We start from the raw sequence: 26,644 nt of genomic DNA, 5'->3' as shown, positions 1-26,644 counted from the left end.
GCAACATTTTTCTCGTTTCTGTAGCATGGTTTGAGGATATTCCGTCTTTTGCACAGCTTTCTTTGGGTCTTTACTATAGTGAATTGTAGGATACCTTTATAACCAGAAGTAACGAGTGTAAAGAGTTCTCTAAAAAAGGTAAGATATGCTTCTTGTTGAATGAGGACGGTTTGAATTCGATACCCGCTTTCAGGTGGCAGATTTGTTCATATGATAATTTTTATTCGCAATTCTACTCGATTGTGAAGCTGAAGATTTAAGGGGAATTTCTGTATTCCTTTATTTTGATACTCTGATGCTGGTGTTTTACAAAAAAATATATATGGTCAAAACATTTTCGAATGGTTTCACCAGCAAAAAGGCGATTAGTATAAAGCGATATTCTGAAGAGATTCCTTTTCATCCTAAATATAATTCCAGTCTGAAGGGAATATTCCTTGAATTGACACTTCGCAAAGTAGCTTATGTCATTTTCTTATGGCGCGAACCGCTGACCAAATAATGGCTTGCAGACTCTAAAATTACTTCGGATTTGATATTTATGCCATTGTCGCAGGCAGTATAAATTTGATGCGGTTTCTGTTTCATGAGTTTGGATGTAAGTTTTGGCATAGTACATTATATCGGTATGTACTGGTTTATTGGTAAAGTAGATCAATATGCAAAATTTTTCCAACTAATGTTTAAGTATTTAGCTTCTCAGGAGAGCACGTCTTTGCCATCATTGCGGGACACTTTTCAATTTCATTCACTATCAATTTTCGTATAAATGGCTTCCTTTGACCCCTTTTAAAAATGGATGCACGCGTAGTTAATTTGACGTGGTCAAATCAAAGCGCTTTTTTGCTACAAATCATCGATATCACCAGGTACGTAGGATGAGGTCATGTTTGAACGTGACCACATAAAATTGGAAACGAACATTTTAGGTAATATAGCCTGAGAGTGATTGAGATCAACGTGCAAATTGAATTACCAAAATTATTGTTGCATAGGCAAAGGAAAATTGCTTTTGCTTACTCAAGGAAAAAATGTGTGCTTTTGATGTAAGTACCTAGTTTTTCCCTATCGAGTTGCAGTCTAGATCGTATCACCTTAGGGCTAATTGCACTTTTCCAGATGTGTTAAACAGTTGGTTTGTTGTATTATCTCTTTGAGTTAGCATCAAAAACAAGTCAAAATTTAAGAACACATCTAAAGCGAACTTATCAATTTTTGTTGTCACTTTGCGTCCGTTCAACAACTTAATTGAATGTTTTGATTTCCTCTCAAAACTGAACGAAGTCTGTTATTCCGGTTGTTCAGAGCAGGAACAACGAACCGCAAGAAAAAAAAAATGAACAACGAGAACCGAGCGGTCGCGGCCACACTATTTCAATAGTATTCAAAAAGTCCATTTAAATATCTACATTACATTACTAGCTGTTAACAGTGTACGTTGAATGCGCTTTGAAAAGTACTACTCGAAAAGAGTATGAAGAGATTGAGTATTCTATGAAAATCACGCGCAATTACGGCCGTAGTTTTAGCATATACATCAGTGCCCCAACTCGAATTTCGTCACGAAAAATAAGAACTCCTGAATTCTGACATCTTTTCACCGTTATTAAGGTCAAGATGTAAAATTTTAACAAACAATTTACGGTTAAATTCAACAGTTTTCTTTTGGCATTTAGGTAGTTATGCTAGACTATATTTAACCTTATGACGTCAAAATAAATTAGTTTATTTAGGCCCACGTAAAACATGGTTCGATTTGAATTTGTTTTGTGAACACTTATGCAGTGGCGTACTTTTTGAATGGAAAGTGGGTGAATTGCGTAGGAAATTATTTTTTTTTTGTAAGTCTTTAATAAAATTGAGCAAAATTCATTTCAAGTTGTCGGAAGAAAAGACGCAATCAGAGATTGAAATAGCCTATGTCTGGCAAAAGTTGAATGCCAGTTTCGATTTGAACCGATGCAAGCCTTTTGTTTGTAGCTTTTTGTTAAGTAATATCTGACAGTAATAAGGAGCTTTCGTTAGTTTGAATATCTCTGTCACTCAAAGCTAATGAGATTTTTTTTCCAGTTTTTGGTCAGATCTGATATTTCTATGTCAAATCTAAAGTTGTCTGTCATGATTTATTTTGGTATTTAGCATTATACTCTCCTTTAGAGTCCCTAGGCGCGAGGACAATTTATGTAACACCAAAGCCTCAGATATAAAAATTTTACGTTTTTATATAAGCGTAGTGAATCGTCAAAAATAGGTTTTTTCTTCCGCTACAAAACAAGAAATCGTGCAGTAATTATAAATGTAAAGAAAAAAAAAGAAAAAATAACCTCGACTTTGGCAAAACTCATCACCTTTAATGGCCGCGAAATTTGACTCGGCGTTACTTAAATACAATATTTGAAAGGCATATTAGGCTAAAACCTTTTTTTGTATTATTTCCATGTTATCCCTTTGAATTTTGATTTCATCTCTCGAGAGTCCTCAGCGAAATAACATTAATTAACAATATCTCGCAGCAGGCAAGGCCTTTGTAATCAAAAAACGTATTTGAACAATCCGACACAATACAAAACCGCAAATTGAAAATGTGAATAAAACTCTCGTTGCAGGACGAGAAATGCTAATGTACTAACTAAAAGAATGGATTATTTCCTCAATAGAAGAGAGCACAAAATAATTGCGTGGGCATCAAGGCTTAAACTCTCAATTTTAGCCGGCGAATGTGCGTGGAAGAGGTCTCCGCGCGAGAAGCTTTAATTCATGTTATGATTTTCTATTGCTGCGAGAACACGATCCTTAGAGCAGAGGATAATGTTATGCATCTGAAGATTTTGTTGACTAATTTGCATAAGGCTTGGTTTGGTTCACCTGTCGCCCTGTCGCTCATCGATTTGTCTAAAGATCAAAGCGAAATTTAATCGCGCTCGGCTAAATTCGACGCATCAACAACATCGTGAAGTTTTGAAAACCTTACAAATTCCGCATACTGCTCAGGTACGATTTTTCTTCATGTACAAGATACATTAATCGATATTTCTTCTTTTTTAGACATGAGATCCAATATGTTTATCCCGGTTTGAAAAATACTACGTCGCTTCATGACTGTTTTGGTTGCCTTGAATTTGTAATCTGACAACTTTAAAAAATTTTCCCGACCTCGCCGATCTTTCTCTTGGAAATATCTCCCTTGCTTTCGATTCTTTCCTCTGGGCAACCCAAATGGTTTTGTATTCAATAAGCTCAAGGTGTTTTCAAGGGAATTCAAAGACAAGTGAAACCAAAACAATTGCAAATCTATTTGTGATGGATTCAGCAAAAAATAGAAAATTCAGTTATGAGAGGAAAAATGAGGGATATTAGAAATACCGAAAGTTTTTTCTTATTGTTGTAACTTACAAAGAACCGTTCATGTCTAGATCTTTCAGGTTTCCGTCCAGTTGACAGCCGGAAATGTAAGCGAGCACCGAAGACGGTCCAAACCCGAATAATTTGTTTTCGATGCACACGAAACGAAAACATCATGGAGACAAAATGCAGAAGACAAATCTGCTTTCGTAAAAGCTGAATTAGCTACTTCTCTAATGAATGCTGCAACAGTGGTAAGTAAAGAACACATTTTGTTCTATGTTACAGTAGTTTCCATTCAGGGATTAATGGCTTCGGAATACGTCAAGCTTCATTCTTATTCCCACTTAAACTGCAGTAATATTTATAAAGCTAATGCGAAAGGAGTATCAATTTTTAGACTTAACGCAGTATTTCTTTCAATGATCAAGTCTTGTCAGGTTTTTTGTCTCACAGTTGGCTCGTCGTATTGCTACAGCAAGTTGAAATTTTATCAGGCGGAAAAATACGATTTTTGTAAATTTACCACGAGTCCATTTGCAAACGAAGCTTTGAAGCATTTACAAGACTGAACTTTTCGGAAATCCATTAATACCTTTGTTTGAATTAAACAAGGGCAAAACTTATGTTCCAGATGAAATACTCCTACTGATTTAGTTCGTAAAAATAGCTGAACTAGCCATATTTATGCAATTTAATGCGAGACTTTTTTTTTCAAATAGGTGTCGATTATATACTTACCTGGAAAGATGCAACTTAAAACAAATTGAAATATATGACCATATTTTTATTCAAAATTATCTCCCTGGTAATTCTAAACTAGTTGCACTCATGCAAATTGTATAAAGTGAGGAAAAATACGCTTCACGATAAAAGCTAAACGATCCGCTGACTCAGAAATCAAACTTTGAACGCAATCGAACTTTTTGCACCTCTCCTAACCCGTTAGGAACTATAAACACTGATTTGTCCTTGCGCTGGTGGATCGATTCATAATCCTTGCATTTATACTCTACATATGTTTTCCATGTCCGTTGAAATGCTACGATTTACCGAATAATTTTCTGAATAATTTCTTTATTAAAGTTGCATGTTTAAAAACGGGCCACCGTTCTGAGCTGATTAGCCCCTGTGGAGAATAAATATTTCTCGCGAATTATCAGCGCTTTTCTTTTCTATTTACGCGTGTTTTACCACTTGTAGAGAAACGCTTTGACACCTAATGCCTCGGATGTACCGGATTTGAACACGAAATATGCGCGTAATCTCATTTGAGCATTCCCGCGGTGATTTTTCCACAAGAATATCTCCTGGTCAGATCTAATGTTTGCTTCGTGAGCTATGTACGTCATCTACCAAGATCTGAGGCTTCAAACATAAAAAGGTGTTTCGTTCTCACTTTGATAATTGATTGTTCTTTCAAACTCTACATTAACCTCGAAACCTCGAATTAGCCGACTCAGTTTTGGTGTCATGCAACGATATTTCAAGTGGAATAGACATCGATAATTAGTAAACACTGAATATATGAAATCGTCTTTTTGTCTTTCTGAATGACTGATTACGCTAACTTTCCAGAAGCTTAACTGATATCCATTAGAACTTTGTACATTATTAAGAAAACATACGCAAAAACGGCTCTTCTTCTGCATTTCATTATTTGGTTTTTCCCTTTGCCTCAGTGTAGCTTTGAAGACTGTGATCACATATTTCACCATTTTCGCCATCATTTCACCAATTTACATTTGCAATGATTCTTTGAACTATTCGACAATTTAAGCGATTCTGAATTCAATTTTGTCTACAAAATCCCTTTTGTCTCACATATAAGTTCGTAAATTGAAGAAATCCCACCTTGGTATAGGTGTCGAAAGTATAGCGCGATAAACGTGTCAGTCTGTTGGAGAAGAATTGTTTGCCAAATTCAGTTTTCAGACATGATACGATCCTTAATCCCCTAAAAGCAAGTGGAGCATGAGATAGCTTTTATCCTTGACTCTACCAACGCTCTCTACTATTCAGGAGTTTCTTTTGGAAGAAAACAGCCGATTCAGAAAATCTTTTTTTGATTCGTTTTAAAATAATTTTATGGTCACACCAAGAATCGCAAAAGGAGATCTCTAAAAATCATAATCACAAGATGTCGGTAAGTTGATATTCCTGCTTTGTGGTCTTCATATAATGGTAGGAAATGCTAAATGAAGGTCATCATCCCATATTGTCCAAGAAAAAACGCTCAAGGGAAAATGATGAATATTGGCACTGTAGGAAGCTCGAAAGGAATCCGAGAAGTAATGCATTGCTCTTGCGTCAATCCGCGCTTTGATTGGTCAAAAATAGTCATGCTACTCTTTTAACCAATAGCATGGCAAGCTCATTGAGACTTCCTTACGCGAGCTTTCCCGCGCTTTAGATTGTTAAGTATTTTTACTTTGAGTACTGTTGAGACACTGGTAACGGCTGCCTGTAATTTCCACCATCATTATGATTGGCTGCCATGATTACGCGGGTTTACAGATGCAAAATTATCTTTTACACTGATATTCTATGAACCAGACTCAAATCAGCTGAACGCTTTCATCAGCCTGATTAAAGAAAATGGTCCAAAACACTTACACAACCGTTAGCTTCACCACTGACAGAACTCACAGATAAAAGGGAGAAAACTTAGATCAAGTTGTGCTCTCCGTGCGTCAATGAAACTTTTGGTCGCGTAATTATCGATGAAAGATGCTAGTAGTGAACAAAGTCGAAGTTCACTTAACAGATATTTCCGTCTGCAGAGAACTCTGTTTAAACTCACGCCTGATAAATACTTTCTATATAAACATAATAAACGGGGAGCATCGACCGTGAAAACGTTATTGGCTTGCTAAGAACATCAATTTTGGAAAGCTTCAACTGAATTACACATATTGTGAATTGAGAACGGCCTGCTTCTACCCACTCCTCTTCCTTACCCCTTTTAATCCAGTCCTTGATAATTTTTATTACCTCCTTTAATGTTTTTGAGGATAGGCAATCATAAACATTATCGTGCATACTTCATGTATATTTAATCTCTCGAGCAAAAAGTACTAATTTTGATAGCTGTAGTTTTGAACACTCATATTACTCATGGAGACCCTCAGATCCAACCACTGTGCTTGTTACGCAATTGAAATAAAATCCACTTTGTAATTTGAGTCGTAATGTTTGTGATCACCGTTATGTGACGAAGGTATTTGGATGAATAATGACTTCAAAAGCCTTCTTCATTTTGGAAACTGGGCTGGTTTCATTTCTGAGCATGACACACTGATGAGGTCCAGCAGTTTGTCTCTGTCATAGAATTATTGCAGAGCGTGCTTGCAATCCTAACTCTTCGGTCGTTTGTTGCGTCGATTTCAGCTGAAAATTCTGTTTAATTTCTTATCATTGTGCTTACTAATTTGAAACAATTATTAACGCTTTCATAACTTGAATGTCTGCTTATTAAACCATGTCTCTCTAGCTCTCTTGTAAGTTAATAAAATGTGTTAATAATGCTTTGCTTTATTATTCTTATTAACGTCTTCGATTCAAAACGTAACATGGAATTTTTCTTCTCTAACTCTGGCTCCACTTCAGGCGGGAAGACGGGCAGACGACAAGGCCGAGGAGACAGGCGTTTTGGTACTCTACTTCTTCTTATCTTGTTCTTTTTTGTACTATTGTTTCCATTTTCCTTTCTTTGTCTCACTGCTTGACATATGCATGCCTACATGGTATATCCTCTTATAGAGCACATTGCCACTCTACTGTTGAACAGTGGATGTAGTGTTCACTAAAACCACTTTTAATACTCTTGCCTTTGCACGAGGCACAAAAATGCATCTGTTTAAAAAAAGCTGTTAATCTCTTAACAGAAATACCACGAGGTTAGTTACTTAATTTAATTGCACTCCACGCATAAGATGTATTTGCATACAGAAACTCTTTAGTATAATTTTATTCTAAGTTCTCGATATGACGACAAAGATCGGGCGAGCTTTCCTTCACCTCAAAAGAAAAAAAAAGAAAAAAGGCCCATACAATCGCGAAAATGAGCAAAGTGTAGGAAAATTGTCACATAGCCATCCATTTACTATATTAGCAAACTTCCTTTCCTTTCAGGCTTCATTTGAAATTCTTTTTGTTCTCTTCAAACAGCATTTTGATCTCCTTCAAAATGAAGAGTTTCTGGCCGATTTTGTAGAATTTGCTGCATAGAGACCATAAGCCTTGACGCAAAGGTGCACTGATAAAATCAGCTTGACTGATTTTAACAACAGGAGTCTAAACTTTTCACAAAAACATGTTCGTTGAAAGGAACCTATGAGACTGATCAAGTTTGGGAGAATTTTTGCTAGAAGCGAGGAAAACATGAGAAATTCCTAATTTACTTTAAATAGAACTAAGCATCGTCTAATTCGATCAAGTTCGGTAGATTTTCTTTACAAAATCAATTGCTAGATAGATTGCTTGGTTGAATAATTATAGTAGCAACTCAACATTGTAAATTAAACAAACCAAACCTTTAGCAGAGAAACCTAACATAAAGAAAGTTTTGTATCTCTTTTATTATGCACCTTTGCGTTACAAGGCGAAAATCGGTAGAAAACGACTCTGCTCAAAATAAGCTTTGGGAAATTCACTGAGCTGTCAAACAACTTTTTTTCACCACCTGCACGAGGAAGTAGCTGGTATACGCGTTGTTTGTCAATGAAGCTTCTAGTCTCCCTTTTTTCATTTTTTTTTACCCCCAGCTTATGTTGGTTCGCGGTGAGGTTTTAGAACATTAACGAATGGATATCCCTACTTTAATCGTAATTATTGATTTCGTCTTCCGTTCGTTGTGTTTACATGTGGTTTGTTGAAGATATTCAATTGTATTGTCTGTCATATTGTTCTCATAAATGTAAGCGGTAATATTTGCATGTTAATCTTCTGAACGGAAGTTACAAGCTCATTCACCACTATGATTTTATTAACTCGTGCCACATCACAGTAGATAACTGAAAGGCTGACGATGCCCAACTGTACGAGTCGAAACGTGTTCAAGACGTTAGTTACTACATGTGATTTTGTTTCGTTTCAGATCGGTGAGGGTGACAAGTTGATCAATGTGGTTTTGCTCAATGGAGAGAGGCTTAACGTTAGAGTACAGGTAAAACTCTTTCATTTCAACCGAAGCTTTCTTAGTTTTTAATTCGATCGCGTCATGATAAAGAAACTTCTTAAGCAAAGCAGAAAATGGTACACTGACGATTTTACCATTTGTCTACTTGAACATTTTAGTCAACAGAACTCGAAAAAAGTACGGGGGTTTAATGTGCCGAAATATTTTTTTAAAATAAGGCAAAATGGTGACAATTTTTTATGAGTTACGAAGGCATTGTGAGGGGTCAAAGTTATCTTTCGCCTTCAACTTTAGCTCAGTTTATATTTGAGGCTTCTATTTCAGCTCCTTTGTTTCTTCTTCGTAGACATGAATTTTTGGTTAATTTATGTCAGGAAATACCAGAGCTTCCATCTAACGTTCAAGAAATTGGCTTTACTTTAGGGGAATAAAAGAACGTGATAGCAATTGCTCTTAAAATATTAATATTTCAGTAAGTGGTTTCTTTTTGTTAGAACACCTGCAAAAAGGATGAGACGATTTAGTTGAAAAGTTTCTTGACCCCCTTTACTGGTCGCGATTTATTTAATGCTTTTCCGATCATTTGATTCACAAAACAATATCGGCCACAAAATTGCAATCCTGAACGATATAAAGATCAAAAACAGCTAACCAAGCAACCTTAATCAACCACAGGCATCTGCTAGTGGACAAGATTTGTATACCATCATCACGGATCATCTTGGGCTCACAGAAACCATTTTCTTTGGACTAATGATCATAAAAGGTAATTAAAATGTAGGTAAATTTTATTTCGCGATCTCTGGGCTGCAATGTATGGATCGGAAATTAATGATGAGCAAGAGTGTGTGAGTTCTCTGGAAGTTTATTCAATTTCGGAGAATTTTCAGAAGTTACTGTCGATGAAGCTGATACTATAGATATATCCAGCGCGGGAGTAAATTGAAGCCCTGTTTGATTTTCAACTTCAAGTTAAATTGGAAGTCAATTCTTCTTGGCGACTTTTGAGTTTAAACATTCGTGCAGATTTCCGTTACTCTCTTCTCAGTTTAAAATTTCCATATTAGTCAGTTGTTCTCTTCATCAAAGGACATTTCATTTTTACCTTGTCCTCGAATCATGCGCTTAAAAATTATTAGCTTTTTCATCCTTTGTCTACAGAGATCTAATTTAAGGCTGGTTTCTCTGCCGTAAATCTATTTAGTTTGAGTAAATGCTTATATTTACAGATGGAGAGCACGAGTTCTTAGACTTGAATGAGAAACTTTCCAAGTTGGCAAAGTTTGCTCCTCATCTATGGAAAGACGATGTAAGTTGTTTACTGAGACAAATGATCTTCTACTGTTCGTTACCTGATACAAGGTTGTCGTCATTATTGCTTAATGGGTTAATTAAGTTTCTTCACAATATCCATATTAAGTGAGCGATAAAATGCATTTTTTGAGCAATGCATAAATATCTTAATTTCAGGTTTCTTGCAATTCCTCCCTTGTTTTCACCATCTTCTTCCGTGTCAAGTATTACGTGGAGAACATTTGCCTTCTTCAGTAAGTGTTACTTTAAAGTTTTGGTCGGGGTCTCTTAGTCGGGAAATATCTATATTCATTAGTTTAAACGATCACATTAAAATTTATAAAGTTTAACAAACAACCACCGTCAATAATTGTTTCTCCCGGAAAACTCTCCTAGACAACAGTCTACCAGACACTTGTACTACCTGCAGCTGCGAAAAGATGTCCTGGAAGGAGGAATTTACGTTCACGAAGAAACTGCTATGCTTTTAGCTTCGTATGCTCTCCAAGCAGAAGTAGGGGATTATAACCAGACCGTTCATGGCTCGGATTACTTCGTTCCAGAGCATTATCTTCCTCAGAGAGTAAGCTTTAACTTAAACCAGATGGCCATCTTTTTACGAAGACATAGACATCGGAGGTGTCCAGACACCAGGAGCCAAATGTTGGGAAAGATACATTGCGTGTTCCTAATGTTTCTCGCTAGATTTGTTTTAAAAATTTTCTGTTAGTAGCTGTGCGCCGTCCTAAATTGGTATCGATGTATGTGAGACTGACTGCTTACCCCCTGTGAATATAGATATCGCACTTTGGTGGCCAACACTCTCTGTAATGTGGTCCGGACGGTGAACAAAGCTTTCCGGTGTTGTCATTGTTGATGTTGTTGTTATTGCTGTTGTTTTCGTTACCTTGTCTGTCAGTCGCGTCTGTTTTATTTGTGAGGAGAAAATCCTTTTTCAAGTACGTGTTTCACTAAGCAAGAAAAGAAAGATGTATCATAGACCCACAGACATAACAGGAATGAAGCGAAATTGAATTTCCTTCACTTGCAGTTGAATAATACCCTTTTTTCTTCGTTTATTTAAAGGCAATTGCCAAACTTACTGCTTCCTACATAAAGAAGCATCTTCCTGCGATGCATAAGACTCACACTGGTCTCAGTGATGCTCAGGCCGAAATAGAGTATTTAAAGGTTAGTAGACCAGTAAACAGCCTCTTTGTCTCTGTGTGTAATTCTCACAGCTGGGACATGCCTAAGAGATCATTGCCGTTATGTAGAGGTTAAGATAAAACTAAATGTAAAGAACATCAACGGAAACAAAAAGGTATCCTTTCTTGGGCTTTTTGGGCCGTCCCAGAATGGTGCTATGGTCTTCAGTAAAAGGGTTGAAGTTTTGGTTTTGCACCAACGTGACGAAAGGGAAGCCAGCATGTAGGGTGAAAATCTATATCTTTTCACATCTGTTAATCAAGTCTCCTCCACTCCTTATTGTAGCCCTCTGATAATTCCCTAAAACTGTTTCCGCAGGAGGCACAAAAGTTACAGGAGTATGGAATTATATTCAACAAAGTGTCAAAGGTAAGGCCAACCGAATGCGTTTGAGTGGCAATTTAGACAAAACAGAGTTTCAAAATTGAGTTACGAACATGAGAAGATTTCCAGGGGATCATGAAACAAAACGTGGAAATGTTATCTTTGCAGTTTAAAAAAGACAAGAGGGGCGGTTTTAGCTTAGGCATCAGTGTCAGAGGCCTCATTGTGTACGAGGTAAGTAGTCTCCAGTGATTTTATTCTAGCCCGTTTGGACCTGTTCAGCGCGCCGTGACACTCGATTAGTTCTTATTTTTTTCACAAGCTATAGAGTCTTTTCTATGAACGTCAACTTTTAATAGCGAACTAGTTGCAGCTTGACAGCCTTGAGACAGTTGTGCTGACAAAAATTATTCATATAACTTTAATGATGATTCACTGCGTCGAAAGCGCGATTTATCCGGAAAAAAACAATGCTCCAGTTTTAGAAATACTGTTCTCCGCTTAAAAGACTATTGGTAGCAAAAACTTGTGCGTTGGTCCCTGAGATCCCAATCTTCCCCGTTTCCGGCCTCACAACAACCAACGATCCTCCGAGGTTAGCTGATTCTCCTTGTTAATTCCCCAAGATAACGATTGTCCCTCCTTTCCCAACAACCAACACCCAAAAAATATGACAGCCACTTCAAGTTTGTAAATCAACCTAGTCTAATGTGCAGTAATATTTGTTTTCTAGGAAAGAGGAGTCGTAAAAAGTCCGACATTTCGTCATCCGTGGCAAAACATCAAGAGGATGGCCTTTCATGTTAGTATTCATGCTATTTTTTATTCATTTGTTCGCTTATGAGCCTTCTGGAAGCTCCTGTTATCAAGATGGTTACATTTGTCCAAAGAACTCTCCTGATTTCCTATCCTCTCTTTGTCTTCGTAGCGGCGACGATTTTTCATTGAGGCACACGGTGATCCAGAAACCTCCAAAATGGTTTTGTACACATGCAGTTATAAGAAGTAAGTTTTTGTCTTTATAAGCTATTTATTATAAGTAGATCTTAATCTAGCAGCGGTCATTTTGATGCCCCAGAATGAGAAACTTTTTTTCTTGTCCGTCAAACTTTGCAGCGAGAAGCAAGAATGTATCTTTTACTCAGAAAACTCAAAATTTTAGCCACCGAATAAACGTCTATCATTGAAACAAGTGGGAAGGTAAAATTGTCTATATTGATTTATTGGCGCTTGGATGATCAAAGAGACTTCGGATGGGAATTTTTGGCGTGTCTCTTTACTGCCATGGTAATTCTTTAAAATTAAATTCTTTTAAAAACATTCTGATCATGTTATCCTTAATAATCAACTATAAGAGCGATTTTTGTTATATTTTCGTTTAACTACGAAAGTATAAATGAAATATATTATAACTGAGACCTTCCGACGACATTGATCTTTAAAGCGAAATTGTAAATAAAGTCATTGGGCTTTAACAATGATTGGAAGCATGCCTCCTGGGAATCATTTGGGCTCTAGACATGAAGCGAAGGGAAGAGGGGGGCAAATTAATTTTCGAAGCCTTGCCGAAGGCTCAGTTTCTCAGGCTTTACTTTGTACGCTACATTTCAACGCTATCTACCTGTGAAGAATTAATTCGTCACTTAAGTCAAATCTTTAAAAATTCTGACCGACATATTAATTCATTACGTTCCATTATCGAGGCAATGGCAACTAAATCGCATGAGTAGTTAATTCCTTAAAAAAGATGACAAAGAAGTTAGTATGACTAAGGCGTCCTCGCTTCAAATCACAAAAGTTGTGTTTCACACTTTCCCACGTTGATGTGAATTTCCCAATTGTCAAAAGGTTACCGGGGGAGACGAAAAATACAAAATTGTTCCCAGTCTCAAAGATTTTCCAAGGCAACAGATGACATACTGTCAATTCGGTTGCTGGCGGAATTGATCAATGGTTCCACTGCACGTACAAAGCATGATTCTCGCGGGCAGGGAAATTCTCCCCCTCCTGATGTGCTTTATACTCTGGTGAGGTGAACGGCAAAGATAAACAAGTTTTCATAAATTACTGAGAATAATCTAACAAACATATTTGCTAAAGAAAGCAAATTTTGGCCAGTAAAGTAACTTACAGTATAATTTGCATGTATATAGCGAGCTTAGTTTGATGTATTGCAATATTTCAATGAAATTCCGACTCTAATGGGTGTCTTTTCCGGTTAAAGGTCCCGTTATTTGCTGAAAATGTGTACATCTTTCTATAAATTCCAAATGATGATGGGAATGAAGTTATCCAGCCTCAAAGAATATCCAAAAGATGGAGGTAAATAGAGTAAAATATGATGTTTTTATTACGAACCACTCACTATGTTGTCCATATTGTTAAATTTTAATTTACATACCGACAAAGAAGTCGTTGGGAAAAGACGCGCAGTATAATTCCTTGGGATTTTAGGTCGTAAAGCAGTTATAAACAAGCAGAAAATCACAAAAAATTTTTAGTAGCTTACGTAGTGCTGTCCTGTCATACGTCACGTCTTAATTCTACTAGGAGGTCAATTATTTTTTACAAATCAGTTGCTTTCACCCTCTTCAGACGCGTTGGTAGTTGTGATAATGAGTAAAAGAACTGTGGTAATATGTGGCTAATATGACTCTAGAGGGTTTTCTCAGGTTCATGAGGCCTTGATTTCTACAGGCTGCTCTGTGGCATGGGGTATCACTTTTTAGTCATTTGTTTGATGCCAAAAGATGGCCAAACATTGTCATTCGGCTACGAGTTCAGATTTACTGAGCAAAGAGGCTACTAATATTGTAGCAACACTTATTGTAGATAAATCAGCCTTTTTTGTATGCTATTGCAGTGGTCAGGATGAATGGAGTAGTAAAGACCGACGAATCCGACTCTCTGGCTGGAGATATGCCAGAATCAGCCGCGGGCAAGCCTGAAAACGAGTCAGGGGTCATACAGCCGCCTGGAATAGGTCCCGCGATACATCTGAACGGGTCAGCGTGCCCAGTGCAGGACCAGCCATTGCAGGTCAGCCACTTTATGTCGCTTTGCGTTTGTTTTCTTGAGCTTAAATAAACTACAGCTTCTCTTTTAAAAAACGTACGCCCAATCGCAAATTCGAGTGGAGATCTTGTTGGACTTTGAACCCAGAGTTCTTAGAAGGATTTGTTTCTGAGAGATTCCTACTTCATTTCTAGATCACGCTTGTAAAAAGCCAACCGGTTGGCCTCCAACCAGTTGAGGTTTTAATTATGTCACATTTGATTCATGGTGAATTTAGATTTTTTTTAATCAGTAGGCCAAAATGAAAACGACAGCATCACCAACAATTGTGTCCCCTAATATGTCTTAATAATAGTCTTAACAATCACAGGAATACCAAAGTACTCCTGACATTACGCAAAACTTTCTGAAACTGTTTCATGAGCCTCTATAACCGGTGACATCACCATCATCATTTACCTTGAGATGTCTATATGAAGGAATTAACCCCTGAATTTACACTGGATCGAGCTCTCACCAAATAAAAATCAACAACCTCGATTTTTTCCGAGTTGTTGAAGGAAGGGGTATACAAATTCTTAAAGAGCTTTTTAGTGAAAAAAGAAGCAATAAAGACTCTTTATTTACCTTGACTGACTTGATATATTTCAGGTCAGGGTTCATCCTGTTCAGCTTCAGAAGGTGAACGGGAGCCTGGGACTCAATATTATTGTAAGTATTTTATGAAAGAAGATAATCTTCGAATATTTGAAAATAATAAATAATGGTAAATTTTACTAATATAAAACTAAGATAAAAACTTAGATAAAACTTTAGAGAGTTTGAAAAAAAACCATTTGTGAATGATATTTCTGTTGCTAACTCTCACTTCTTTGAGAAATATTCTTCGAGAAAGGGGCAATTCAAATTCCTCTATGGAAAAAACATTTCTAAAGATTAAAAAAAAGAAAGAAAAAAAAAAGAAAAGACAGGAGAGTCTACACAATAACAAGAGACTGAAAAAGGGGCTCAAGCTCAAACTAAAAGCCGTTAAAAAGTTAACTGTCTTTGCTCAGCATTGTTTGGTATGAGTAATTTAGTATTATCAACAGAGTTGATAATGTAAATTGCCCACCGTAAAGAGTTTAAAAGCTGACGTTTCGAGGGTTAGCCCTTCGTCATAGCTATTTTCTGGTATAGTCTCAGTGGTGACGTCATATTCTCGACAGGGTGGTATCGAGTTGGGTGGTATTTATGTGAAGACCATGGCCGCAGAAGGTCCCGCCTCTCTCAGCGGAAAAATTAACATTGGTGAGTTTTCTTGATCCACATTCACTGAATACTAAAGCATCCTGACATAGTAACTTTTCTTGTAATGTATTAGAGATTTGATATCATTAGAAAATTCTGACAAACTGACACTTCACCATTTAAGAAGAGTTGAATTTAGCATGAAGTAAAGATTATTTCCCCTGAAATTTTAAACCCTTGGTTTGCCTATCGTTTGACATTTCAGGTCACTAATCATTGCTGAGGACCGACCAAAACAGTTTAAGAATAAAGGGTTATGCTCTTAAATGCTAAATAAAGGGGCAGGTTCTATCCTCTAAGTAGGCGGTCCTTATTGTCTTTCTGTGATTTGTTTAATTTACTTGGTTTTCTTTTGTTAGGTGACAGAATTCTTGAAATAAACGGTCAAAGTCTAGAGGGTTTATCAAGGCAAGAGGTAATTTATATGAAAAAGATTTTGGTCCTCTAGAACCAGAGAAGATTTGAATAATAGATCATCTTTAACCCTAATATCTTTTGTAGGATCCAAAATTAAATTACACTAGTGTGTCCACAAATAATTCTCAATAAGCGCATTTTGGGATCTCGAAATCTGTTCCAGTTAGCCTTACGACCTTCATTCAATTGTTCCTCTATTCCATTATAAAATTACTTCCTTTTTCCTGGTACGCAGGCTGTTAACATTTTAAGGACAGCACCTCATGTTTGCACAATGCTGATAGAGAGCTGTGTAGCAGCTCCTGCGACACCAAATGGCAAGCCAGTAATGCCTGGGTCTGAATCAGCGTCAGCTTTTTATCACCCTCACAGACAGCAGCAAATGCAGCCCATGATTGAACGTCAACCCTCATTGGAATCACAATATTCCTCCATGCAACAGCAGTTTGTGCCCAGCCAAAGTCACCAGATTGAAGACATAGTTACAGTGAGTACTACTAATGTAAAGGAACCAAACTCAGAAACACTTTCTTTAGGAAAGCGGACCACTATCGAGGCAATAGCCTGGGCACAACCTTTTGAAGGGAACACTTTTGCAAAGGGAGCTGTGTCGGCTATTTTAAGGGAAAGGGCAAAGAGTAAAGTAACGGCTCTTAACGAAAATGGCTCTCCGGAGGATTCACCGGAAAAGTGTAAAGGAGATGTAGATTTAATTGATTCCTTAGCTGGGGAGGGAACAAAGTCACCAGTAAATAAAACCGAGGAAAATACAAGAGAGCAGTCTCTTGCTCCATTAGACGATTGTCAAAAGTTGCTTCCAGCGGAAAACTTGTCAGTAGAAGAAGAATCGCAGCCTCTCCCATCAGTGGAGGAGCAGACTCCGCCAAATGAGGAGTCAAGCGTTGTAAGTGGGTTTTTCAAGAAAATCCATTCCTTCTTATTTTCTCCAACTTCACCGAAACGAAAGCGCTCGGAGGAATCAGAATCTTCCTGCTGTGAAAGCGATTTTGATTCGGAGTTTAGTGAAATGACTCAGGGATCTTTCAACCCGGGGGACATTGAAGCAATTCGCGATGAGCTTGAGCAGTTATTAAGCGGTTCACCGAATCAGGGTTTGGAAAATAGGGACGGGTTTTCCCATGGTGAAGGCCGCAGCTCTCAGCGAGGTAGTCCTCTCCCCTTAACCCAAGAAGAATTAACTATTGATTCAAAAAGTCAGCAGGGAGATAAAGATGCCGTAGAAAGGGGAAAAGTAGAGGCTCTTGAAGGGCTGGAAAGAACCATGACATATAAAAAGCTTCTGGAGAGCAGTGAAACTGAACAGGGTGGTAATGAAATAATAAATTTCAAAGTTGAAGATGATGCGAGTGATATGCAGGAAACAGAGCGGAAAAATTTGGTTAAATCTAGCATGAATATTAATTTAGAGCAAAAAGATACATCTTTCTGCAAGGATGTGGATTATATTGATCGGGAAATTAGTAGAGTCACAGATGATAAAGAACTAGAAGGAATTTACAAAACAAATAGTGTTCTTAAGGTTCAGAAGGAAACAACTGTGTAGAATTGGATGAAGCCTTCGTGGTCTAGTGAGCTCTGAGTGATGAAAAGAACCTGACATTCTTCTCAGGAAAAAATTGATCAGAAAACTGGTCGGATTGATGCTATTGCTAAATCAATATTATCAAGTGATTGTTAACTATGTTAATAAACGATAATAACAGCTAAAACCAAAATCAGCTTTAGAAATCATAGTTGCAATGTAAAAAACATGCCGAAGAATAACTGAACAATATTGACACTGTTCGTTTGTATAAGACTCAAAGTAGTGGTTATAACCGGATTCGAAAATGAAAATAGACAGGTAGAGACGTGTTAATTAGCCATATTACAAAATCAATGGCCTCAAACTTAATTTATCTTTATTGTCTCTTTTATTTTCGTTAACACAACTGTGCCAGAAAGTGTAATTCTTTATTACATAAAAGTTTAGTCGTAGGGTTAACCGTTATAATGATAAACCTGTAACTTAAAGTATTTACCTCACTGTTGTAAACATACAGTAGTTTATTCTATTTAGCCTCGTAAAGAATTGGAGTGAGTGCTAGAGCGTCAGTTAAAGTAATTAATGATAAGGTGGCAACCCTAAGCGAGACAATACTATCTTCGTTCTATTGTTTCTTCAAATAATGTGCAAAGAGGTCAATTTGGCCTACTCTGTATAACAAGCTGGCAATATGTAATCAGCAGGAAGATTTGAGGGTTATCTCAGATGGTTTTTCATATCTCTCATAAGTGTAATGTCATCTTCCACTACAGTTTTGATTTAGAATTTGTTTCAAACCGTGCAGACGAAGTGAATGAAACGAAAGAATTATTGAGTGAATTGTAGATGAAATGTGTTATCCTTGAAAAAATTGAATAACTGGTAAAAAATAAATTAAATGAATGAGTATCTTCTCATCTTAAAATGGTGATAATTTTTGTTCAGAAGCCCAGAGAAACCTTTAATGCGCTATGAGGCCAATGTAAGATAAAGTTTTCAAATGGAAAAAGAAATCTATGAAGATATCCCACATCACAGTCTGGTGTAAACAGCATCAAACAATGTATTTATAAGTAACTCTTACAAAACTTAAAGAAATGATAAACATTGATATTACAATCTTTCTTAGTAATTCATTTAATTCTATTTCTTCATTTAAGATTTTTACAAAGAGTATCGAGTTCAATTCATTACAAGAAAATGTGAAATGCATTCAACTGATGACCTCTGTTTAGTTTCCGAAGTTTGTGAACATATCAAAGGTTTTTGATGCGGGATTCTCTAATTAGTTCAACGTAAAATTGAAACGAGGTTGTCGTTATGATCATGAGAGACACTTCAGATGTTGTTACGTTAGAGGAAATTTAACAGAGGTCATCTCAATAGAATGCCACTGTAAGTGCCATCCTTTCCGAAAAGGTAGCTCAATAAAATAATCACAATGAACTGTTATAAGGATGGGAACAAACGAGTACTGATAATGACCCAGTGTATACCTCTGTTATGGCAATGGTTTAGACTTGTATCATTCAAAACTTCTTTTTGTGGTTGAATCGGCTAACTCTGATGTCTCTTTCAGGACTACATTCCTATTGAAATCCCGAAACTCAATGGAAGTTTCGGGCTAAATGTTACGGTAAGATAATTTTGTTGAAATTCATTGCACCTTGCAGCGTCCTTAGAGATTTTTTTCCACGTTCCTTGCCATCTCCAAACTCCTTAGCTCTTTTTTTTAAAATTGTTCAAGAATTCTTTCCTTTCAATGATTTGGACGTCGCAAGTCAACGATCTCTACTAAGAAAGTCATACTAACTATACTATCTTTCCCAGTTAGGCTAAGAGAGAACACAATTTTCCTATTTTGAACATAGCCTTTCGGGATAAATTAGTTTCAATGGGTCATGATTAAGAGCTCTTTTCATACTCTTGTCCAAATCATGCAGAGTATTAACTGTGTCGGTAACTATTAAGTAACACCTGATGTACTACTTATCTCGACTGACACATTGTAGAGATATGAAATATAGGCTGTTGTGAACTATGCGTTGATTCTAATTAATTCTGAAAGAGACCCTAGAAATTTGACCGTTTAAATTAAAGAAAGGAAATAGTAACCTTTAATACAAATGTGATCGCAAATTAGCATTTAAGCTTAAGTTTTACATACTTTGGTTGCTCTCGATATATGCCTGAGTTTTTAGTCCATTTTTCTCATTTGAACAATCCTGAAAGGAAAAATAACAAACAGGGTTAAATGATTTAAAATGTGGTCTACAAGCATGCTTATCGGACGTAAATCTGCCAGTCAATTTGTAGATAAAAGAAGCTATTTTTCGTTTGATGTCGCGGAATCAGCCGTTTCGTGGTGGTAATTCCATAAAGAATCCTTTGTCTACCTGAAGCGCTTTCGTTGCATTTTAAATTCGTTCTAGCTCTTTCCGGTGTATTAATTCGTGAAGTGAAGCACAGGTGTATTGACATCGCATCTAAGCTGTAAATAATTCAGTTAAATCTGTTTTGAACTTAATAACAACGACGAAAACTTTAAATTAGATTTTCTGAATCCACGCCATCACGTAGAACTCAAGTTTCTTTACAGCAGCTGCAATTCAGCAGAAGGAAATTGTCCCACGTGATGATCGAACAAAAACAATGAAAGATTCCCAAAAAACGGAGAAATGTATCATCCCGGAATGTAGAATCGATTTTCCTTTGCAATATTTTAATAGATACGTGTTTTTATAAGAAAAAGTAATTTGGCCATGCCGGAGTTTCTTAGTTATCAGCGGGGACCCAGTGAGGTCTCTTTATTACAATTCGTTTAAGAATCGTATAAATCATTCATAAGTCGAAACGTAATAACAAAAATGTCTTTCGGCTTCGTCTATAGCAATGTTTTCAAAACTATGAAAGACTCGGTTTACTAACAGTGGCGTTTCCTTTCAAAACCTCACCAAACTTTTCTCCTCACACACGGAATTCCCGTCCTTCTCAACCATGTTTTCTGGTATGTTTTGACTTGTGATTGTCGAAATAGGTCTAAACTTCGATCTTTTCCCATTTTATTTTGAACAATGGTGACCTTATAGTAAACGAAGAAATTTTTGGATTTCTTATGCTTACTTTATCTTATTTTTCACCCTAGGGTGGGCCAGAACTCGATGGAATTTATGTGAAGTCCCTATTGCCTGGCGGAGCCGCAGAAGCTTCAGGGAAAATAAGAAATGGTACGTAACTGATCTGTTATGACTTATTTGATCAGCGACCGAGAAAAGAAACTTTTTTCATATCACAACATCGGTTACAGAATAGCACTCTAATTAAAAGTGGAAGTCGGGTACAACTGCCTTCAATATGAATGACAAAAAAAAAAAATTTGACAAACCTTTAAGTTTTGTGCCATCCTTTTGAAAAGAAGATCGCTCGTGTCCGTGTTGTTGCGCCGCCAATCCAGGGTGTTATTTTACGTTTCTATTTCGTTGATAAAGCTACGTTTTATTACTTAGTTTCAAGCAATGGAAAATAAATTCATGGATGCTTGCTTATCTTGTGCTCTAATGAATTTGATTGGATGCCCTTTGAATGGAAAGGAATTGCTTTATTTATTCAAACATCCTTCTTTTTTGGGAAGTGACCAATAGCATTCTTTCTTTGCTGTATTTTGCGTCCATTGATTGGACGCGATTATTCTAAGACTAAACGTATCAAGTAATATGTTGATGTATTCTTACAAACGTACCTCAAATATTTTGGTTATTTCACCATTCTGATTTGGTGGGCAGAATTGTTTAAATGCAAAACTATAGAACTTTAGCGTCAAATGTCTGCCTTAATTTCCATGATCTTATATAAAGAAATAGTGCGTATCATCCTAAGAGAATTACGGTGTAAGATATCGATTTTGACTGTATTTGACTCCTACTGTATAACACTGATTGATTGGCAGCCTAATGCCGAGAAGGATTTGTTTTAACCTTGAATTTCCGAGTGTAATTCATGTATAATGTAATCTAACGCGATGGATGGTCACAGAAATTGCCCCACAGTGGTATCAAATAGCCAATGATGTAGAGAATTTTCCTAAGATGTAGAAAATCCTCGTAAAACTTAAATTAGAGAACTTAAATGAGCGAATAAATCTTGAAATCAATAGCATTAATTTGTGAAATGTGAAATTATTTATTACATAAATACGATCTCGTAAAGGTGTATCATCTTTTATTCGTAAGGTGACAGAATAGTGGAGATTAATGGTGTGGCAATGGATGGTCTCAATCGTAAACAGGTAATTATTTGAGACTCTCCGTCGATCCATCTGTAAAGTTCATTGACGAAAATGATTTCTTTGGGTAAAGAAACTAACCGGCCTGCCACCTGACGGCGTCACCTCGAATAACATCGAAGTATCCAGTGGTGATGAAAATCTTGTGGGAAAAATTTAAAAAATTTCAGAATATTAAGATAAGTATTTGGCTAGAATTCGACAAAAAAAAAATCTTGACCTGGCGTCATTGTACAATAATTATCAGTGTCAGACGAAATAGCGCCATAAAGTCTGTCTGCTTAAGCAAAATGGCCTGTTTTCATTTATGCATGTTGTTGAAGAACCCTTTTCATGTTATTACGATTTCCGTTATTCAATCACAATGTTTTTTTTGTGTTCCTTCGTATTTCACTCAGCAAAACAGTTACAGTCACTTTTCTTTTTTATTGGCGTTAATAATTTGGGACGGCTACAAAACCTCAGCAGGCAAATCGTATCATAATGACATTTTTTCCATTTTAACTTTCATACGGTTAATTGCAACAGGCTGTAGAGTTGTTGAGGCGGTCCGCTGCCACAGCGACACTGGTCATAGAGCGCTTCAGAAACCCTGAGCCTGCAGGACCGCAGGTAGAGGACTTGGAGGATCTCTTGAGAACTTCGGTATGATTGCTATCGCTATTACTTAAATCTTTAGATTTCTTGGACATGAATGGTTGAGGATAAGACAACGTCTTGGAAAATAGGATATCTGTAAATGATTATTATTTATCGAATAGAATTTACTCTACAAAGTAACTAAGTCGCCTGAAAATTTTAATAGAAACACTATAATTCTATATTTTTGTTCTTTTTTTTTTCATCTTCAGCCAAATTGCATGCTAGTGGAACTACAGAAAATCAACCATTCATTTGGATTTAGCGTTGTGGTAAGGCAGTGGATTTTGTTCATATTATATGCTACTTGATAGTTGAGTTTTATCAAGAGTTCCTGTTAATTTGGTAATGCTGAGTCTGACCATCTGTTACGATGGTTAAGGTACATAAGATTTGTTGTTGTTGTTATTGCCGTTGTGGCAAACCACTTCCCAGAAGTTCTTGGTACAAATTGCATCTTTTCTCAAATTCTTAACAAAGACTGGGTATTTTTTGGAAGAGAAAAGGAGAATGGAGAAATAAACATAATTTGCCGTTATTGTGTCATCATTTTATTCGCCAGTTGTAATTGATCTAACTGAAGGCTCTAAGTTTTTACTTTATATTATAAAGGCTTAAATATGAAAACGATCTTCGCAGTAGTGAACACTACTTAAGCAATAGCGAAAATAACGATTGATAAAAACTCAGGCCTGTATGGGATTTGAACCCATGAGCTCTGCGGTACAGTGCTCTACCGACTGAGCAGGCCAACTGGGAGCGGGTCCATTATGTTGGATCGAAAAAAAATCAGTGAAGTGATGATTAGTTGACTGTGCGTATATGAAAATCATGTATGTGAATTGGGGAATTAGAACTAGATATGAGAGCGATCTTCGCAGTAGTGAAGGATCACTACTTAATAATAATAATAACTTTATCACAGTATTTCCACTGAAAGGCGGCTCTTAATCTGTAAAAATTTACATTATATTAAAAAGTAAAAATAATAGAAAAAAAGCTAGAATAAATATAAATCAAGAAATCAAATGTGCATTTGCCCTGTTTATAAGATACTTCCTCACTTTAGTTTAAAACCACTAAAAACTACAGAGTTCCTTACAGCAGATGGTAACGAAAAGCGGTGTTAAGTAATTAATACTTTCTGCGTTCCTTTATCAGCATCTATCCTAGTTTAATTAGATCCGACATATGCGCATAGTGGTAGCGAGGATCATTTTCATATCTATTTCTTATTCCGCAGTTCACATGCACGATTTTCATATATTTACCTTCATTTAATATAGAGACTGTAGGACATGAACCGAGGTGATATCATGCGTTCAATAATTTTTCTTGTCAACAGGGTGGGCCTGATTTCGGTGGAATTTTTGTGAAAACTATCAATCCAAATGGTGCGGCAGCAATGGATGGTAGGATAGGAATCAACGATAGAATAGTGGCTGTAAACTGTGTCAATTTAACGCGTGCTACAAGACAAGAGGTATGCAACCACTTGACATGTGCAGATTAACAATTTAAAGTTGGGGTACATTGTAAGACACATTGGAAAGATTTTACCGCAGTGAAAGCAAGATATTTTTTAAATCTTTGATGCTTACAGAACATTGAACCATACTTTCAGTCTCTCAAGCTATATTTAGAGTGAACACTTTGCGAAGAAGGCTACATGCTTTTGATCAAAAGAGAATGAAAAGTTTGACCCACCAGGCCTTTTCTCCAAGGTTGCAAGAAGGATGTGAAAGGAGTTGCCGTTTAAATTTTCAAATTGATAGAGCTTCAAGTAACTCAACAAGCTGTATCTCTCTTAGGCGGTTGACGCCCTGCGAAACTCACCAATCATCGCTCAACTTGTAGTAGAAAAAGTCACTGCTGAAGATATCATGACAAACAGTAGCGGACCACCCACCCCACAAGAATCAAGATACGGCGCAGTGCATTACAATCATTATCAAGCGAGCACCGACAGCTATAATGGTGAGAAAATCAAGAAATAATCTAACACTCAGGAATCATGGATCATGACTAGTTGTTTAAACATCACTATCCTCGAGTTCTTTTTATTTTTTGACATGCGAAACTAACTTAAAACCCAATTTTTCCCGATTCTTCATGTTAAGTGACCTCTGTCTATGAAACATTTCTGTTGTAGATTACAGTATGGACGATCTACCATTCGAGGTGTATCTAACAAAGGGACAAAGTGGACTGGGTATGAGTCTCACAGGGGGAGACAATGGAGGTATGTCACATGTACATGTATCTGGCAAAGTTTCTTTATTGTTACACACACTTTTGAACGCGCGGCACCCAGCTTTATTTAAAATTTATCTGTTAAATTTTTTTGTCGGTAACTTAGAGTTAAAGCCTGTCACACCCAATAAATTTCACACAGAACACTGCTTTACTAAAAAACAATGAATCTTTAACAAACTCATAGGTAATACGTCTTTTTAAACTGAGAAAAAAATATCTTTAATTCACTGACCAATTTAGACAGCAATTATGTGTCCACGGCTTTTCCAATACGAATGAGTGACTTCTCTCGCTCTTAAGAATTTCTGAATTACTAACTTGTATTTTCAAAACAATTTATTTACAAAGCTCCAATCTATATTAAAAAGCTGGTTCCTGGAGGCTCAGCTCTAATGTGCGGACAGCTTCAAGTGAACGACATTATTCTCCAAATCAACAATAAAAATGTTGACCGGATGACATACAGAGTAAGTTGATAGTTCATTTACAAAACATAAGTGTTTAGCAAAAGCAAACAGCCTCATGATGTACAGAAGAAAGTGGTTTAGTTTGCGGAAGGTGTTAATGTCACTAATGGATCCGATGGAATTGTAGAAGCCAAGCCCAGCCCTGAAAACATTTGAAAGATCTCAGCCTCCTTTCCAAAAATTTTCGATCCTAACATTTATGAGAGAAAGTGCCGTTATGACAGTGGTAATATCTTAGTGACTGTAATAATTTACGGGACAAAAGTTCCATCATACTTCTAGGCTGAGAACTCGTCAATTAATCTTAACTATATTGAAATTATAATTCATATTGATGTAAATAAACAAACATTTTCAGTTGTACTTAATTAATTCAAATTTATTTCTAAATCAGTTGATATCCCCCTCAAGAAGTGCTTGTTACCGCACTGTGCTCTATGTGAATTATTTCAGCTTGTTCCGAATTAATTATCTTTTGTTCGATCTGTTTTTGTAGGAAGCTCTTTCCATACTTCGGAATTGTCCCTCAGAGGTTCGCTTACTCGTACAGAGACCCCGGATGTCCTCTCATCCTCCTTACCCAGGATACCACGTGGGCAGTGACAGAGCAAGTGTTGACAGTTATGGAAGCTATAGTAGCATGTCAAGTATTTTTTAAACAAGTTCTGACTATGTTCATCAAGATAAGTTAAAGATTTTTAACCAGTTTATCAAGTTAAACAAGTTCTGCGAGTTTATCTCGTTCAGCGACTGTACATTGACCTTTTTGGAGTAGTGCTTTGTCATTGGTCAAAGGAATTTAACCTGTGGCAGATTGGCAAAGTAGTGGTAAAGAACTGAGACATATGAATTCAAGCCACAATCCAAGTTTTAGTTCAAGTTGCGGAGATGGATGAAATAGAAACGACTGCCTTTATAATGGAAAGTCGATGCAGATTAGCGAATTACATTGTTAAATTTGGTGGATTTAAACTAATAGCAGGCTCGTTTGGGCTTCAGACACAAGTCACCTGTACATTAAAAACCCCTAAGTTTGGAGACCGAGTTGTAAAGTTAGATGAAATGATGAAATTGTGTTTCGGGAATCATCTTTGCGAGGGCTGCGGGCCATATTGTCTTTCGTAACTGTTTTCTTTTTTTCTGTTTTGTTTAATTTTTTTCTTGATAGAGAGCCCTAGCATTTTAGAAAGCTTGTTTTTCTGAGGGGGGTTATCGTAAAATTTATTGTTCAGGGACGCCTGTTATCTCTGTTTTCTTCTGATCAGGTGACCATCGCCTGAAAATTCTTACTGACTCCTATTACTCTCTTTAAGATGTAAATGTACTTCTTAATAAAGTAAGAGATGTGTTCAGCTTGTTAACAAGAGAGTTGGAACATAAAAACTCTCCCTGAAAGACAACAACTACTAACTTACACAGCGACA

General features: G+C 36.7%; 1 protein-coding gene across 3 annotated transcripts; it reads left to right on the top strand.

Annotated features, from left to right (window-relative positions):
- Positions 1–26,572, top strand: LOC131772505 (tyrosine-protein phosphatase non-receptor type 13). Of its 3 annotated transcripts, none has more exons than XM_059088419.2 (29): positions 1–138; positions 3,414–3,596; positions 6,952–6,996; positions 8,441–8,509; positions 9,158–9,248; positions 9,712–9,791; positions 9,953–10,029; positions 10,172–10,358; positions 10,862–10,966; positions 11,303–11,353; positions 11,477–11,542; positions 12,042–12,110; positions 12,237–12,313; positions 13,533–13,630; positions 14,172–14,347; positions 14,975–15,034; positions 15,532–15,613; positions 15,973–16,028; positions 16,266–16,517; positions 19,156–19,212; positions 20,722–20,803; positions 21,806–21,861; positions 22,387–22,503; positions 22,710–22,769; positions 23,843–23,980; positions 24,309–24,474; positions 24,650–24,739; positions 25,102–25,220; positions 25,717–26,572. In XM_059088419.2, the coding sequence occupies exons 2-29, from the start codon at positions 3,579–3,581 to the stop codon at positions 25,876–25,878; spliced, it is 2,706 nt and encodes a 901-aa protein (XP_058944402.1). In that variant the 5' UTR covers positions 1–138; positions 3,414–3,578; the 3' UTR covers positions 25,879–26,572. The 3 variants fall into 3 exon arrangements, with proteins under 3 accessions (XP_058944402.1, XP_058944401.1, XP_058944403.1); XM_059088418.2 differs by lacking the exon at positions 1–138 and adding an exon at positions 2,840–2,991; XM_059088420.2 differs by lacking the exons at positions 1–138; positions 6,952–6,996 and adding an exon at positions 2,840–2,991.
- The last annotated feature ends 72 nt before the right edge of the window (positions 26,573–26,644 follow it).

This window comes from Pocillopora verrucosa, chromosome 1 (assembly GCF_036669915.1).
Source record: "Pocillopora verrucosa isolate sample1 chromosome 1, ASM3666991v2, whole genome shotgun sequence".
Taxonomy (NCBI): Eukaryota; Metazoa; Cnidaria; class Anthozoa; order Scleractinia; family Pocilloporidae; genus Pocillopora; species Pocillopora verrucosa.
The sequence above is the reverse complement of the archived record's forward strand: the minus strand, read 5'-3'. Positions and strand labels throughout refer to the sequence as shown.